This window comes from Copidosoma floridanum, unplaced genomic scaffold (assembly GCF_036245765.1).
Source record: "Copidosoma floridanum isolate Cflo_tuat_1 unplaced genomic scaffold, Cflo_Japanese_pri ptg000013l, whole genome shotgun sequence".
Taxonomy (NCBI): domain Eukaryota; kingdom Metazoa; phylum Arthropoda; class Insecta; order Hymenoptera; family Encyrtidae; genus Copidosoma; species Copidosoma floridanum.
The window spans coordinates 24,968,099-24,986,430 of record NW_028321890.1 but is presented as its reverse complement, the minus strand read 5'-3'; the positions used below and the strand labels follow the sequence as shown (position 1 = coordinate 24,986,430).

At 43.6% G+C, this 18,332-nt stretch overlaps 1 protein-coding gene and 1 long non-coding RNA gene across 4 annotated transcripts in view; one reads left to right on the top strand and one right to left on the bottom strand.

Moving 5' to 3' along the window:
• LOC149374969 (uncharacterized) overlaps positions 1-18,332 on the top strand; it is an 86,082-nt gene that overhangs the window by 52,959 nt on the left and 14,791 nt on the right. The window lies entirely within an intron of this gene.
• LOC106647322 (uncharacterized) overlaps positions 1-18,332 on the bottom strand; it is a 131,943-nt gene that overhangs the window by 104,803 nt on the left and 8,808 nt on the right. For all 3 annotated transcript variants that reach the window (XM_089591379.1, XM_089591380.1, XM_089591381.1), the window contains one exon: positions 194-226. In XM_089591379.1, coding sequence (XP_089447505.1) covers positions 194-226 — 33 coding nt within the window. The remainder of the gene's footprint in view (positions 1-193; positions 227-18,332) is intronic.

Below are 18,332 nucleotides of genomic sequence, written 5' to 3'. Positions count from 1 at the left end.
TTCGCAACTTGAAACACTCACCATTTTACTTGATTTAAGTACACGCACCCGAAAAGACTCGCAAAAAAAATTCAGAAAAATTCGCGACACCTGCGGATGTGCTCTTTGCTTGCGTACAAAGAGCCAGTGGACGCAGAGATCAATAGGATGTATTGGCTTGGATGGTAAGTCATGTGTATGCATGAAAACTCACCATAATGTCGATCCGTCATCGGCTCGCAGGAATCTGCAACAGAGGAGAAAATATTTTTTTTCTAAGTTTCGTTAAAAAGTAAAAAAAAAGAGAGATGCTTGCTTTAACCTGCTTCGTGTAGATATTTTTATCGTTTCTGAATCGAGCTAATACATACATCTTTTGACAATCACACGTACAATAATTCATTGCGGTTTCTCCAAAAATTGCTCACATCCGCAAATATTCGCCCCAAAACACTGTGCAACAATTTTACCCAAAATACCAAATATTCCCCGCATCGCAATAGTGCATACATACATACATATGTCGACTTGCTAATGATTTCGATTACGATTTCAAATAAGCATCCGCACAAATTGTACGGGTTGGCTCTCAAATGGCCGTTCCGAGAAAAAATTTGGCACCACGCACACGAGGCCCGCCATTAAATCTTTTTGCACGGAAACTAAACCACACGTTGCATCTCCTTTCCGTATATTTTTTTTTTTTTTTTTTTTTCGTCCCCCCATTCCTCCGCTCAATAATCGCTTTCCGGAAGTGTGTCCCCCCGGCAAGGGCGTCATTTATTCAGCAGATCCCGAAACAACCAGAGCACGATTCGCAAAATCAGGCTCGCATCGTCATTTCCCTCGTGCATCCGGATAAAACATCCAATGCGGGTCAAAATCAAAAAAACAAAAAAAAACATCCCCGCAAATTCCCAAGAGGAAAGGTGTGGACTCTCCGACGAGACAGCCTGTCTCCCGATGCGACCCGCACGGAAGAATAATCGCGCCGGCCAAAAGAGATGAGCAGCCGCGATAAGCACCCATTCCACGCGTTACACATAGACGCGCGCGCGTGCCGGAACACACTCGTGTATACACCTATACCTGCCGCGCGAGAGAGGGAGCATCTGGCACCTTTGTCGTATATACCTGTCGCAGGAGGTGCTAACAGCATCGAGAGTCCCAAGGATGAGGAGTGTGCAATAATGGCTCGAGAGCTTATCCGGCCCGATGATCACGTCCCGCGAGTATTCTAATATTTTCCACGAAATGGACGCGCGTGCGCCGGGATCGCCGCGCGAATCGCTAATGGGAGGTAAGTGTATACGTGTACGTATAAAGCAACCAGCCGAGGGTGCGACGTGAATATACGTGGGTGTGCGCTGAACGCGTGGAGCGGAGGTGCAGCGATGGACAATCAATATTAAACGACCTCACACCTGCCTGGAGATGAGGGGAGCTGTATCTATCGGTGCACGTGTAAAAGATCGCTGAATCTCAATTAGCGAGGGCGTGACGAGTGTTGAGCAATCCATCCATCTTGGGCCTCACGCGTGTGCCTCATACCACGACGTTCGTTTGCTCCTTACGGGCAATTAGCAAAGCTATGCATGCACTGTAGATAGTAGTTACTTTTCGTCCGATGCCTCGTTGGTGGGAGTAATGAGATTCGCGGATTGATTTTTTCTTTCAATTTTTGCTGATGGATGGGCTAATATATACTACGTATAGTTTAGGGCTCGATGCGCGTGTCTTTGGTCGTGGTTTGTTTGCGGAGGCGCGTTTTCAAGGTTCGCGCGCATTATGAGTAATGGACGCTTCAATCGGAGGCGATTTATAAGACCGCGGATCGATTTATTTTTCGAGAGACGCGCGGCGGTGGTGCCGGGCTCGCGGCCGTATTTATCGCCATATGTAAAACTCGTTCTGCCCCAAAACAAACGGTTGGAGCAAATATCCGCGATGGGAAAGTGAATTTATCCCCCAGCGATCCGAATGATCCTTCGGTATCGGTATACATACATCACCGTGCGAGTTTTGCACGGGTTTTAATTAGAAAATGCCGGGTTTACTCTTGTACGACGTTCATCTAACGACATAGAACGAAGCGTGTATTTAAAAAAAAAAAGGATGGCGCCCAAGTTACTATTACGATCGAGACGACTGGAGATGTATATGTGATCCGAAAGAGTTCATCGACCAGGGCAGCGATCGCTCCATTTATTTATCCGAAGCACAATCGAGACGTATCTCGGTGGGCCAACGGCAGCAGCTGGATATCTCGCGGTCCCTCGGTCGAGAGGAGAAAAGGAAGAGAGAAAAAAACAATACAGCCATCGAATTTCAACCGCAGAGCCGGCGATTACGCGCTCCTCCGTGCAGTGAGAGAGAGAGAGCTGTATATATATAAAGGAAGGAAAGAAAAATAAGAGTATCGGAGAAATCTTGTCGACGGGAGGTCCGAATCGGCGGCGGCGTCCTCTGTGCGCTCGGTGTGTGTGTGTAGGTACTCTGATCCGCGAGTGATGCGCGCCGGTGTAATTAATCGCGAACAATGGCCCCCCCGACGATGCAGGCCTACGTGTGTGTGTACTGGCCGAGGTATTTATTTAATCGATCGAGAGCTTTGGGAACGAGAGAGTCCGTCCGTCATCCAGGCTCCGAGCTCGGAATATACATGCGGCCGTACGAGGTTGCCAACGTGGAAGCTCATTTTGGCATGATCATTTGCCTTTGGGTCTCCGAGCAATGACTGGTGTCGTGGTGTTTGCAAACCCTTCTATCGGTTGTTTAGCCGAGCTCTAGCTCCTCGCATCGTTTTGCACTATTTGCAGCGAAACCATCCACAAAATCTGCACAGCAATGACGTTTTTTTTTTGTTTTTTTTTTTTTTTCCTTGGAGCGATTCGACGAAAAACGCGAGTTTTATTTCGTAGAGATCTAGTTTTATCTCTCACCTGAGTTGTTATCAGGACGCGAATTGATAACTTTACGAGCAGTCGGCGTACGCGCCTTTGAAGTCCCGCTCTTGGGAACAAAGACACTTGTCCGTTGTACATGTTTGACAAAAACGATTCTGTCGTGTAATTTGATATTCTAATACACGTACATTGTACGACGATGATCAAAGAAATGAAAAGTGCAGAGGTGTTGTACGTAAAAACAAAACGACAGTCGAGGGTATTCGGCTGTGAAACGAAATATATGTAACAATGGCAAGAATATGGTCTGGTAATCGATGGCCAATCGGCTAGTGCACCAAGTACTATCTTTTCTATGAGCTTGTTACATCATTTCCATCGTGACTCTTTATATACATTTAAAAAAAGGTCTTACGTCTTCTTATCAGTTGTCTGCAGCATCGCATTTGATTTTTTTCCTCAAATTTTCCCCAGTCGGATTTTGACTGACACAACCAAAGAAAAACTCGATAGTGTGAGATGTCAAAAGCTTATGTGTCCATGCGTATATATATATATATAAAATGTATAGCTGAGCTGATGACGTGTAAAGAGGAAGAGGTGGAGGACGGATGGGAAGGCCGCCGTCGTCGTCGGCTCTTACACGCGGACAAAGAGGCGAGTGAACGAAAAGGGAAGAGGAAGAAAAAGGATTGAGCTCCGAGAGAGGGGCAGGAGGAGAGGACGAAGTATAACTAATGGGCGAAAAGAAAGTAGGTAGAGCGACGTGGTGTAAGTATATACAGGGAAGGCCGCAGGAAGGTGGCGGACGGTAGTAAAGTCAACGGTTGCCGCCCCGGCAAAAAACACAAATTGGCCCAAATGAGAGTTACGCGTATACCTGTATGTATATATATTATACAGGCTAAGGGAGCCGAGACTTCCTTTTCCCTCACTCGCGAGTGCATGCGTGCAACGACGCGAGTGGCCGATCAGCCTTGCTGTATATTTGTCACGTGATGACGATAATGACGATTCGATTAATAATCTTGATATTACCATGAATGCGCGCGTGTATTGTGTATACAGGTGCTTTTATGCATCGCACGATGCACCACTCGTATGGAGTGTCTGTAAGCTTGCCCCTCCTCCCCCCTCCCGGTAACAAGTGGGAAAGCGCGAGTGTTTTTTTTTCTTCTTTCTTTTCTTCATTGCGCAATCAATCTCTTGTTCGGGGAGCTTCGATGAAAGCGCCCGATTAAGAGTGCGAATTATGTAAATGCAATTATCGCGATAACCACGGGGCATAATGGAAACAACGCTAGCGTGGAGCTTAATTAATTTGAAAGGATTTTCATAATAGTGGCGAGGATCGGTATAGATCGGTTCGGCGGATAAGCGATTGGCAAACGGTAGGAAGCGCCCTCGTATGTATATTATTACACACTGTGATCTACGTGAATGCGTTGGTCGTTTGCTAATACATCACTCGTGTGGATAAAAGAAAAAAAAAAAAAAAAAAAAAACAGCAAAGTCAGCGCGAAAATTAAATCGAAGAGTCACCAATGGGAGATGCGTCTCTGTTGGTTATACGCGCGAGACGACCGGGAGAGAGAAAGGACGTAAGCGCCTTCTGTTTGCGTTACCCCATCGTTCTGTCGGCGATGCCGCGATGCGTTGTATAATAGAGAGGAGGAGAGTGAATTAACGTGCCCCGAGCCGATGCAAATTACTTTCGCTCGCCGTACTGTCCAGGTACTTTATGCTGTACTGCCAGTCTCCTGGTGTGTAATGTGTGCAACGGCGAGTCGATTGCGTCAGCGGGAAAGCGCGAGTGGATGGAAATTCAGTTTTCGCGAAAAAAAAACTTGCTTGTGGAGTCAGAGACGGTCGTTTGCATTCAATTCTGGCGCTATGGAGAAAGATCGCCAGCAGGTTGTTGATTTTACTGGGTGCCGTGAACGTATTGTTGGGTTGTATCGCAATCGAGAAAATCGAGTGAGGAGATGATTGGTGATTTTTTTGTCAACTTCATCCGTGATTTCGTCCCACAGGCAATATCGGCCTCAAAATGACAATGCACAAAGGCAGCTAATAACGTGCAATGCCAAAAAAATGTGAAAAGAAGGGGACAGCGTCCACGGGAGCGTCGAGCCATTGCGACAGTAAACTATATGCTCGTTAGCTTTGGCAACGGAATAAATGACGCCTTCGGGAAAGTGTGGCACTCGAGTGAATTACCTTTTTCTGGACGAAAGCAAAAGCAGTGGCATATCGAAGGGACGGTCATTCGGGCAGCGAAATCACGTTTGGCGCACGATGCAGTCGTTTGCTTTATTATTTTACATAACCCAAAAAAAGAAAGCAAAAAGGCCGGTGGTTCCTCGCTTCGGTGATTCCCAAAGATCGGCTCTTGCGCTCATACATAATTCTACTTTGCGATGAATCCATATTACTTCGTGTATTCTAATAAAATTTATAGACAGTTGAATCGCTGGTGTTTTACGCAATGCCGAGTGTGCTCTTTAATTAAGACTTGCCTTTTTTTTTGTCTACATGCTTGAATATTCATCTTTGCGATTTAATTTCACTGTAATTACGCACGTACACCAGCCTCGTTACGTCGATTGTTTTAACAAGCGCTCGTAAATTGCTTTTCTATCATCATAATATGGTTATACCATGTGTTTGCACGGAGTGAGCAAATATTTCAACTCTCTGTACAATGTTTATTATCAAATGGTCGCGTGTTATCAAAGGCAAAGAATCAAGTGCGCACGTAAACACGCGTTTGCGTAACGCAATCACCTCCGAAAAAAAAAAAAAAAATGTAATTATTGAACGAACGATCGAAAACGCGCTAGACTCTGTAATGTATGCACAGCACACAAACGAGCAACTTCCGAACAAAATCTCCGTTTATACTCACTAATCTGCATATATAACACACACGTGCTCAGTTAGTTCTTTCTGCCATACAAGTGGGTACATGCACGCAGTTTCCTCCGCCTATATACATGTACTGTACAGCGTAGCGGCAGCATGAGTGAAATAATGACTCGGCGCTTTTCCATTACCGCACAAAAGAATAATATCCGAGAGAACGAAGGGGGTCCGATTACTCGAAAATTGCATGCGCGATGAGAGAGAGCGTATACGCGTATACAGTGTACACATGTGCACCCACACTCACGGTACGAGGTATACACAGACGCAGACCCGAAAAAATCGTTTCCAAGAACTACAAGTTTTCTCCCACGCGCGAATCGAAGCGTACGCTCGTGCAGCGTATTGTGTAGCGTCGCTGAACTTTCCACCCCCGGCTCCAACCCTGCTGTACGCGTGTTCCCAATACGTGCGGTCCACCCCTCCCTTTCCAGCATCCAGGGCCATTGATTCAATAAAGCGCCCTTTCAACCCTTTCCTTCGGCTGCTTTTCGTATTCATATTACTTTCCCTCGTTTTCCCAATGCGACCCCAACCGATGCCTTTGGCGTATCCTCTTGCGCGACGGAATAAAAGAAGTTTCACGAAATAAAAAACATCAATATTACCTCATACACGCGTCCTTTGATTCCCGCGGAGGGATAATTAATTTTCCTTTGACGTCACGATCGAATCGGCCTCCGACATCCAGTCGAACTCTTTGAATGCCAAAGCCACTAATCAGCGGTGCACTATCGTAGGCTACAAAGTCGCAATCAGCGCTATTATTTAAATGCCCGCGCTGACGCGCTGAGAGAGAAAGACACACTCGTACCGCTACGACATTTGAATAATCGAGAAATAAGGAGATAAATAAATCTCGGGGCTTTGCTTTTTCGTTCGCGGCCGAACGGTAGCGTTGCTTTATTTCTACGCTTCATTAGCATCATCGGGACGATTATGATCTCTGTTGGCGAGTGTCAGTCACTGCAGTGTGTAACGTTACATACTCACTACTACAGCGTTGTGGGTAAGAGGAGCAAAGAGTTTTTCTTGCCAGGGGCAGGATCGACGAGCAGAACAATTTGGTGAGACTAAAGGGCGGTGCATTGAAATGTAGTTTAATTACATTTAAATCAGCGAAATCGCGAGAGTGACATTTTTTGTACCTTTAGGGTCAACAAAGTTGGTGTCAACATTAATTCCACTTTGTGAAATGCTCCTTTAAATGGAGAAAAGCCGATTGGAAGGATCGTTGAAAAGCCTTTTTGCCCCAGAAGCCCTAGCCATCACCACTTAATTTTTATTGTGCATAACACGTACGCGTCCACCCATAGGAATTCAGATGGACTGACTCTGCGCAAAAAAAGGCGCACCAAGTAGCCTGTTAGAACATCATTGTATATTAATAACAAGCGCGGACTTCTACCCGCATGACTCTGCAATATCATATAGCTGTGCATATATATATATGCGAAGGGGGTAGATTTACGATGGTAATTGCAATTAGCGTGCCCTCGCATGTGCGCGTATTGCGAGTTAAACGTGCATTTTTAGGAGAAAGAAAAAAAAAAGAAGGTGCGCAAACAGAGTCTTCAATGCTATCGCAGGCGAGATCGCGCCGGAAGCATAACCCGACACTCCTCCGCCTTCCATCTCTTTTTTTTTCTCTCCGCTCTCGTGTGTCGCGTATTTGCATGCGCCGAGCAGGAATAACGCGATTGCGGCCGGAAACTCGCGGGTAATGTTACCATCGTTGCTGGGGAAGGAAAAAAAAAGAAGTCAGATTCATCTCTTCGTTCGAATGCGTGTATGGATTTCGTAAGCGCGTGATTATATTTTTTTCTTTTTTCTCACTCTGCTGGCGCTTCTGCAGAATAACGCGAGTCTTTTGTGGAAGTTGGTTTTACGTAAGTTGGCTACATTAGTATAGGTACCTTACATGATTGTGCCAAAGAAAAAATTGTTTACGGTCCTTTAGCGGCTAATTAATTTACCAGAAAAAGTTGAGTAAGCATATTAAGCTCATTATGATTAATGGGCTCCCAAATCTACTTACTCTCTTAATCGAGGATCATTAGTATTTTTTCGTACAGTAAACATGTTTGCTTTCTGTGGTATTCAAATTCAAAAATCTCGAATCAAAAGCCACATTGCGTGAAAATCAATTTAAACTCGGTTAATTATAGATACGTGCTCGTACACTCGTGTATATATATTATAATGTACAGCTACATTGGTAATGTACAAACGTACGGGCAAAGGTGTACGAATATACATAAATATCCCTTTCGAGCCGAACCAAAATGAAAGGGACGACCGCGGCGTCGTGTACGCAAACCAATTAATCTGGAGAGATTTTTCCCGCTATGATGTATACACACGTGCTCATACGCGCAACCGCGTAATCGACTCTGCTCGTACAAATTAACGTCGATTGACAAAAAGGTGGAGGGAGAGGAGGAAGTCAAGGGAACCGCGAGTGTCAGGAAAACAAGTGTAACGAGGCGTATACACATACGCGGCGTTACAAACATACACACACACACGTGTACAGCAGAGAGAGTTTGGAGAAGTACGTGACGTGGTTTTGGGCCGAACCTATATTTGTTTAACCCGGAACTACTTGCTTTTATCCTTCCTTTCGCCTCCCCACATAGGTACTCTCCATTGTATCGCAAAATTGGTTCGGTGTGCAGGATACACATGTGCGACACGTCCAAAAATTCGTAATTGCGGTGCAGCTTGCGGTATACGGCCGACAAGATGTACAACGTTTGGAATAAAAAAATTAAAAAAAAGAACAATACGCGATTATCACCGCATAGTTTTTGGCAGTCTTATTGCACACTTGCCGCAACACCAAAATGAGCCGACTCGATCACTTGTGCGTGCACGCATATTGTGATATTTCAAGGTGTATGGCCTTTTTTTCCTCCTTCAGCTTCGCACGCACATTTTTGCCCCCACATTGAGACGATCAGGAATTTTAGTTTTTTTTCGACGTGGCCGAATATTGGAAATGTATTGTCTTGTCGGAATATTAGCGCTGAGTGAGACTTGCCAAGTGCGGAGAAATTTGATCCTGTGACTTGAAAATGCTTTTGAAATTAGATCCATCAATTTATTGTCTGTTCTCTTCTACTAGTCATCCATGAAAGTCTTTCAAAGACTGAAAAAAAGAGATTTTGAATGTTTTTTGAGACTCGCAAGCTCCTCATATGAAGTTACGACACAAAGGCCATTAGGATGGCAACCGCAAAAATGATAATTCACGCGTACTATCGCAATATCATCCACACACATCTGCTTAAAATTTTTTCTGCAATTTATCACAAAGCGTGAAAAAAAAAAAAAAAAAAAACCCCTACTTACTTGCACCCAGGAGCGTTATAATATTCCCGATTTATCGCACAAGAAGAGCCTTTAGTTCCACCTTATGACTCCGTAGCTCGCGAAAAACGACCATCTCCCAGTTTCTATACGTACTCGACTCGCATGAAAAAAAGCAAAGAAAAAAAAAAAAAAAAGGCCAGCCCGCGATGCACATCAAATCCCCGACGCTGCCCGATGTTTTGCATGTACAGGTAGCCGGCGCAAAATATAACACAGCTCTCTCACGCACTCGCATCACGGGGCGTGCTTGCGTATTTTTCAGCGACGCCGCAGTCAAGTTATATTACGATGTGGGCAATACCTGCGTGCGTACCTACATGTAAAGTACTTGGGCTATAAGCACGCACGCAAGCGCGATAAAGACGGATGGAAGTGAGACACAAATGCGCAACGTGCAACATATACCCCTCACAGGCATATATATATTCCGCAAAGACGGTGTACCGAGCATCATATTGTGCGCACTGTAATACGTTAGCCGGGGCAACATGAGTCTTATCGAAGGCGCTCATCGTGGCCGCATCCGGATTCAAATTGCGCCTTATAGCTGGCCCCTCGCGCGCTTATGTTTATTTATCCAGTTATTAAAATTACATTAAGACCAGTCCGGCCTTAATTATACATGTGCAACGTTACAGGCCTACCTATATATACACGTGTGTGCACGGCCTTAGAGACCAGAGGGCGACGTAATATGTTCAAGGGGTACGCTCGTGCACCTCCTCTTCGACCTGTCTGAGTGTATCCTTTATTTTTCTCCCTCTTCTTCATCGCGTCGCATTTTGTTTTGTATATTAAGAAAAAAAAAATTACCCCGAGAGCACTTGTGCTTATGTAAAGCTCCTTCTTTCTTTCCTCCCAAAGTGCACTCGTAATAACAGCTTTCACGATTAATTTAACCCGCGAGCACTGCGAGGGATTAATAAGGAAAAAATTATTTGCCGATGCCTCCCTTTTTGTTGCGTTTACACGTGCATACAGGAGTAGAGGTAATCGAGTACAAACGAGGAGTTTTCGCTGATGCCCTTATATTCCCCTGCCGTGCGAGGGAATACGTAATGACCCGGTGCTGTTTTGCATGCTCCGGTGATTGAGACTATACGCGCGCGAGATTATTGAAATACATAGTCCTATAATTGGCCGGTGGATCGTGCGTGTATTTGCACTTGAATTGAAATTGTTTGCTACGTACACAGCGCGTATACGCTATTACACGCTAGTGTGTCAAGTTGAATTGAAAATTTAATTGCGCTGTATACATATTACGCGTTGCGAGCTATTGTACACACGTATCTTGGCATGTACCTATACGTTGGATTTTCTGCGGCAGAAAGTGAGATGATTTTTCCCTTTTTTTTTTTAGTTTTAATATCGAGGATATTTAGAACAACGCTCGGGAACTTTTTTTTTTTCAGGAGTGGTGTAGTATTTCGCGTGGTATCCGCGAGTTTTGTTTTCAGCACGCGCTGCTCGTAATTTATGCATTTATGATGATCCTACGCATTTCGTCGGATCGGCTTACGTTTTAAATATCGTGTCGCGCTGCATGTTTGTAAAAAATAAATGTCAGCAAGCTTGTTTTTTTTTTTTTTTCTTTTTTTTTGTTGAGAATGTGAAAATATGATCTGAATTCCACACAAAAAGATTCATCCGCATTTTATTCGTAGTAAATGAAAATAATTGAAATGTGTCATCTAAAAAGTTTCTCAGCCATTGAAATCACAGATGTAGGCGACTATAAGGAATTTTCCGAGTATTTTCTTTTAATTGTATTAATAAGCTTTTGTCCATTAGTGAAATTGCGTGTACCACAGAACTCATTTAATATTATTATTCAAAATAATGAAATACAAGTGCCTCTACTTGCTTGGGCTTATTAAAAGTGTCGAAAAAGCCTGTAACAAAATTGGGTGTAAAACCAAACAATGGGCGGGGGCAAACATTCAAGTAAAAGTGCAAACTTCCCACACGTCTTGTTTTTAATGCCTATTGTTATGGAGTTCACTGTACTTTTTGCAAACAAAAACGAAACCCTCCCATTTTTTAATTTCCTCTTTTTGCAGAATGCAGTAAAATACTACACACATACGAAATTGATTGCTCATTCAAATACTTATCAACACCGAGAACCAATTGCTATCACGTGTACTCTGTATTATCTCTCTCTATGTGTATAGCAAAGATAGACTCTGAAAAGTAAAGAGGTATAGAGTACGCGGGTGTATTATGAGTAAGGCACACACATGCCGAATTATTAGAGCTGAATCGCAATGTATACAAGGAAGAAAATAGTTTTCCACTATTTCCATGAGTTTTTTTTTTTTTTTTTTTGTTTCAAAGTCATTAAATATCATTTATTCAACTGTACTGTGGGCGTGTCGACTATGTCGAGAAATCGCGGACAACAATTGATGAATTTTTTCAACGACAACTCGTTAAGTACGCAAAGCGTACAACAGCTGGCGGTTTTTGGTGTGCCCGTAGCGCTGAGAAACCGCCGTTTTCAAGGTCCACATGTGCGTGTATGATTAAGTAAAAACTCGACGTCGAATCAGTGTCGCACGACAACTGCCACCCCCCCCCCGTCCCGATTCAAACTAGATTTTTTCGTACTGTAACATTTAAATAATACCTATAAGCCGCGCAGGATGTGGGAGCGTACCCAAATTCGGGTCGACCTGCTGCCACTCATTACCCTAATACGTCCACGTAATGTGACAGATACATAATTAAATAACAATTGTAAAGGAAAAAAAAGGCCTGAATAGCGCGTTGCGGCAGGTCTCGTACCACGACCAGCGTTGTACACGAAAACACGAAGCGGCCGGCGTGCGAGGGAGCGCGGGCGCGTAAATTGTCCCTGTCTTTGAAAGAGAAAAAGGACAGCCAGGGCGCGCCAGTTGGTCTCCGTTATGTAAATGGACGAGAGAGAGATAATTTACCTTCCGAAAAAACAAACACTTTGTATAAAAAAAAAAAAAAAAAAAAGGAAGGAACGAAAGGGGGAGCTTGCCCGTGGTAATGATTCGCAAAAGGAGGCGATTTCAGGTGCACGCCCGGTGACCGCGTCGCGCGATTACTCGAAAGCACCCATGTACGGCGCAGTGTGTCGTCTAATAGTCCCCGGTTAGTCTCAGCCGGCTTCTTCTTCTTTCGGACAGTCATTGCGGTTATGCGCAGGAAAGTCTGGCCCAACCACGAGATCCTCGTTTTGCACGTCATGCAGACAGCGAGAGCCCCGTACGCGTGTGTATAGCAAGGCCGCGTGCCATATGCCCCTATGCAAATCCCCGTTTGCCTCTGTTGTTGTATACCCTCCGTAATCGCTGTTGTTTTTTCTACTCGTATACTTAAAGGGGCCTTTTTTTTTTTTCTTTCTTCCCGAGCGTTTTGTTCATCCACCGACCGCGTTCATTTATCAAAGGACCCGAGAAGATCAATATGCTCGAGTATAAGCTCATTTTTGATCGGTCGATGCCACTCTGCGGCCGAGACAATTGGTGGGTTGTATAAGTCATTTGCGATGATGCGACGATGACGTTGCTCCGTTACACGACAGGTGCTCGATGCGTATTGTGTTACACCTTGTACACGTGCATTTGCCTAATTTACGGGGCTGGCGGAGGGACCCTTTCGGTCGTGCCTTACGATCCGTCGCATGTATGGTATAACGAAGATCAGCTGTTTTCTTTTGTGTTCTTATGTTTCATCCTTGGCAGAGAGGCTTTGGAAAATTAATTACAATTACGTGTGTGTGTGTGTTTACCGAACGATATTTCAGTTAATACGCGCCAACAGTGATTTGTTGCGCGAAATGGAAAAGAGAACAGGCAGGTGTACTTACATCGATGCGAAAAAAAAAATGGCTTGTACGTCGTACGTATACAAGCATCTGACCCTCGACGAGCATCGAGTTTCCCCATTCCGAGTATACAATTGATTTGAATACGAAATGCGTTTCCGTGGAAGTCCGACCCACGACGCACGGCGCTGGGAATCTCGCGGAGTAATTCAACTTCCCAAAGACAAAACAGTACACTTACTCACCGATATGATTTATTTATGATTTTTTTTTTTTTTTTTTTTTTTTCTTATCCACAAATAGCCCAGAGTTGTATCATACGCAGTGACGCCAGTACCGCGGAATCGAAAAAATGATCCACCGAATGATTCACGGAGAGGAATATCTCCTCGCGCTGGGGGAAAAAAAGGTGATGATTTTTTTTGTTTTCCCTCGCAGCGCGCGCCCGAAGGTCTAATTAGAGAAGCCGCTCTCTCCTCTCGGCAAAATGAACTCATTACGGAACTCCTCGCGGGTTGTACGGCCGAAGAAAAGGAGAAAAGGAGCGTATCTTACCTATATCCCCATTGTAGTGCCGCTGTGGGATGAGTTGTAAGTGTATTGTATATACACATTACCAGCGTCGAGAGGAAACGAAGTATGAGTCGCGCGTCGTGTACGACACTCTTGATCTCGAGGAGGCCTGCTTAGGCTGCCGTTCTCACGCGGCTGTCGATGACGAACCGCTCGCAGTGCACCCTGGCTCTCTCTCGATTTTTTTCTCCGAGTCGAGGTAGGACATCGGATCCTTTGATTGGCAGATTTTCCTCGGCGATATTTTATATATTTGTACCCACAGGTGCGCATCGGAATCTCGGATACCTGTACGTTCCGAGGGACGAGCAAAGGAAAATTGCCGCTCATTACGCAAATCGCGTTATTTATGGACGCGCAATCTCATTAGTTAATAACAATTGTAGAAGGAAAAAAGAAACGCGTGAATGTTTCTTTTTCTTCATTTTCATACAGTATTGCACGCATGTATATTTATTCTCGTTTTTGATTCATTCGAGACTCATCAACATAGCTGTACCGATCGCATGATGAATACACTCCTGGATGCACAAAGAGCCGTGACATAACGAGCGAATCGTGGCTTTCCTCGCCGTTAAAACTACCTGCTGCTATATAAACGCAATAATAATTTCACGATCCGCGTAGACTCGCGGGGAATCTCGAGGACGCCAACACATTTCTCTCCAGCGCCGAAACATCAGCATCCAATGTTGTATTCCCTCCCTGAGTCAGGGGGCCTTTCGCGCGAACTTGGAAGAAGCAGCGTCCTTTACATGCCTGATCGCTGAGGATTGCACTTGTTGCAGCGTCATCGTGTTCACCTGCTCTCTTGGTACATACCACGAAATGCTCTTCCTGTTGTGCTTGTACTGTTGTCATTGACGCGCGCAACGAGGGTGTACACGTGATTCACGCGTATGGGCATACACACCCGTAAGGAAGTTCATCGCTGGGATTCTTGATTTTTTTTTCCAAACAAGGCCGAGAGAGTGAGTTATTTCCGCTCGAAAATGATGGTAAATGAATTTCGACGATGCAAGACTAATTGCGTCACGATAAAAAAAAGTGGCTCGATGAGAGGATGCGTTGCTCACTGAGCATAAATTTTACATCAGGATGGCTCAGGGTCTCCTATCGTGATGGCAATGCGAGTTTGGTGCTGCGCGTGCTTATAGGTGTGCATCCCGATGTTTTTGGAGTGAATCACTTTTGTACTTACGCGTTGGATGTAAAAGGTATCTGCTCTTTTTTCTTCTCCATTTCCGTACGATATATATAGGCAATGGATATTTGTTTGAGAATATTTCAGATATTGGGACTGATAAAGATATGTACGAGCTGTGTGAGTCAGCCGTTTATATGGAAGCGTGAGGGGTTCGATAAGAGTTGCGTGATTGCGGGCATCATCTGTAAAACAGTTTAATTAAATTTAGCAAAAAACTCTTTTTTTTTTAAGGCCATTGTGAGTTGGTGAGAAATATCAATCACACTGCAATTGTCATGAATAAAACTCAAAATGTTTAATAAAACTGGAAATTACAGAAGATTAAAAAAAAAAAAAAAAAAAAAAAGGTTATTACCGACTCTCCGCTGACATTGCAGATAAACCTATTTTAAATTTTTAGTAAGAAAATGATTATTGTTTTACTACTTTGTTGTGAAATTCAAAGTTTTATCATCACGAAGAAAGCTCATCACATAAAAATAAAAATTATTGAATTTAAGTATCCAAATTAGTTTTAGGAGACGTTCTGTCAATCACAAACCTTGTGTACACTTGCAAGTTTAACGAAGTGATTAAATACTTGAGAAGAAATTTTTTTTATCTCTCATTGCTGTTTGAAAAGCTTACTTTTTTTTCAATTAGAAGAGAAAGTAAAAATTTTTAATAATTTTACCAGGCAAAAGGACATGGACAATATATCATGTCAGGAAAATATGAAGATTATACACGCATCACGATAATGATCCAATAATAAAACGAGATCTAAATTTTGATCCTTGTCCCGCGCCTTCCAAAAATCACGTATTTAATACAGAGGCCGCGTAGACAATCGAACGACCGACGAAAAGCCCAACAGACACACACAATACACATCCTCGATTCAATGGCCGCGCGAATACACGTATAGTTCCTCGCGGGCACGGGTAACAATTTCCCGGTACTAAATCTCGCGTAACCCGACAGCCTCGGCACATCACGTGCAAATAACGTATATATAGCGAGGAATAATTATTAAAATCGACGCGCTCGCCAAGTCGAAATCGACGCGAAATGAAATAACAACGAGCCGGCTTGCAAAAGGGAGCGGCGTTACATAAAACAGCAGTGCGCGTATATACAGGTACACACGGGCAGCAAGAGCTTTCCCCGAAAGTAATTTACGAGATGCATTCGTCGTCTCGCGCCAGAGAGCTGAAAAGCCTGCGCCACACACCGCGATGGCCCGCGGTATGTTGCGTACAGGTATACGTAAGTTAAGTATTGCAACGATGTTGTTGCACCTTCTCAAGTTCGCGCGCGATGCGAGCTTACGTACATATTATATACACCTTACGCACTCCGTAAGGACCTCTCGTGCCCGAGGATATTAAATGCGCATACATGCGACACGTGCACTTGATGCTGGCGAATCTCGACGTCCCAAGGACCAAAGAACCATCAGAAGCTGCGGTATAGCACATATATCTATACATTACTTTGTGTACGTATTTATATATGTATCCACATATAGATCCCGCGAACCGGATAAATGATGGGAATCACCATATTCATTGGATTGTTGCGCGTGTCCATGGGCGCACATGCAGCGCAGGTGAGCCTTACACGCGTATACCGTATTTGGAAAGCGCGAGTCCACATGCTAATGTATATATACACGTGAGATGGATTGCCATTTGCGAACGAGGTGGGTATACATACATAGGATGGATGTATGTATATCGTATATATCTACACGTCGCGGTCAGATGCGGCGATCATTATAATATGGATGGCTCGCGCTGCGGGTCGGGGGAAACGTTGCAATTGAGCGCCGATCGCTGCTCTGATAAATAATTAGACAGGTCTTTTTATAGACGACTCGCTCACGCTCTCGGGTATAATGCACGTAGCGTAAGACAGAGAGCGGTGTCCCTCTTTGTATATATTTATTTATTTATTTATTTATTTTATTTAATTTATTATGATATGCGACACGCTTAGACTCTCGTTTGGCATGTTTAAACTGTTTGTCTTTATATTTTTCCTTTTGTTGTCAGCTTAATTTATGTTTGACTCCGAAGTGTATGAATGAATGCGTGAGATAATATGGCAATCATCGGTATTTTGAGAAAAATTAGTCTTTGATTGAGCTGGTAATCAAAATTTGATCAAAATAGGGAAAAAAATGTGCGACACAGCAAAAATTTCGTGTACACAGAGTGCATCGTTATGTTGGCATACATAATATACGTACGAGAATATCACCCGTTTTATACACAAAAGTGCACAGGTACATCAAAGTGCCATAATAGGTTTTTATTGCGAGTCGAGCATTTCCTTTCCGATGTATCATCAAGGCCGCAGCTGCCCTCGTCGCTGCTTTGGCCAGTGGCAGATTTTTCCCACACTAAGCAGCGTACACACATTGTACACAAATAAATACACACACGACGGAGGCCACTGCGTCACGAGCGTGACACTCGAATTAAAAAGTAACATAAGTACGCGTTGGGTATTGTATACATACATGTATACTTTTAACGGGAATCCAAAGCGTATAGCGAGAGAATCATCGTGTATATATATATGTATATATATAACGTGTCTATGTAGAAAAATCTGGCTTGCGCGTGTGAGCTTGCGACCTAATTGTGCAAAGGCGAGTAAAAATAATGTCATTTGCATCGGGAGAAAATTATGGCTAATAAGCCGCTCATGATGAATCAGCTTGTATACGTGGAGGTTTGATTGTTTTATACATTTAATCGTTGCTGAAGCGTATAGTGGTATACGTATAGCCAACTGTGTAATACATTGTTCGAGTGTGGCATGCGACGAACTAGTAATGTACCTCGGAATGGCCTTTGTAAATACGGCTATTTTTTTTGTATTATCAGGCTGTGATGAATATCAATTCATACGAATCAATTCACGTGAGATTTTATCTAAATTATGATAATATATCTTTAACAATGTTTATCACTTTTTTTTTATTTTTTATATTCAATAAAATATTCTTTACTGTACATGACGAGTGATGAACCATTTTATGTGTTGTTTGAGAAATATTTTGACCTGATGAAAAAAAGTTTAAAAAAATCGATAGGTCTTCCATTAGATGTAAATTTGAATATTTTTACTGTCAAAGGAAACAAAAGACATTCGCTCCCACTCTATCTGACACACGCACTCTCTCTCTCTCTCTCACACACAAAAACAGACGCATCCATGTTCAAGACGTGAGACACAAAAACTACCGAGTCATTAATAAACAGGTGGATGAAAGGGACGCCGCATAGAGTGTAGGTATAGTACTATATAGTGATGACTTGTGCTGGAATGAAAGACGAAAAGAAGGAGCCCGATAAGGATCATTCCAGGGGCGTAACGCTTGGGCGCGTGAATTCCCTCGGTGTCCCTGGTCTCCCCCCATTTTTAGAGCACCTACCACGGTACACACATCCATTGGATATGTATATACCTGCAGCCTGCTGTAACCCTTTTTTCACTTCTCTCATTCAGCCTTTATGGGTGTGAATCCTTTATGGGAGTACACGACAGACATATCTATACGTATAGAAACTTG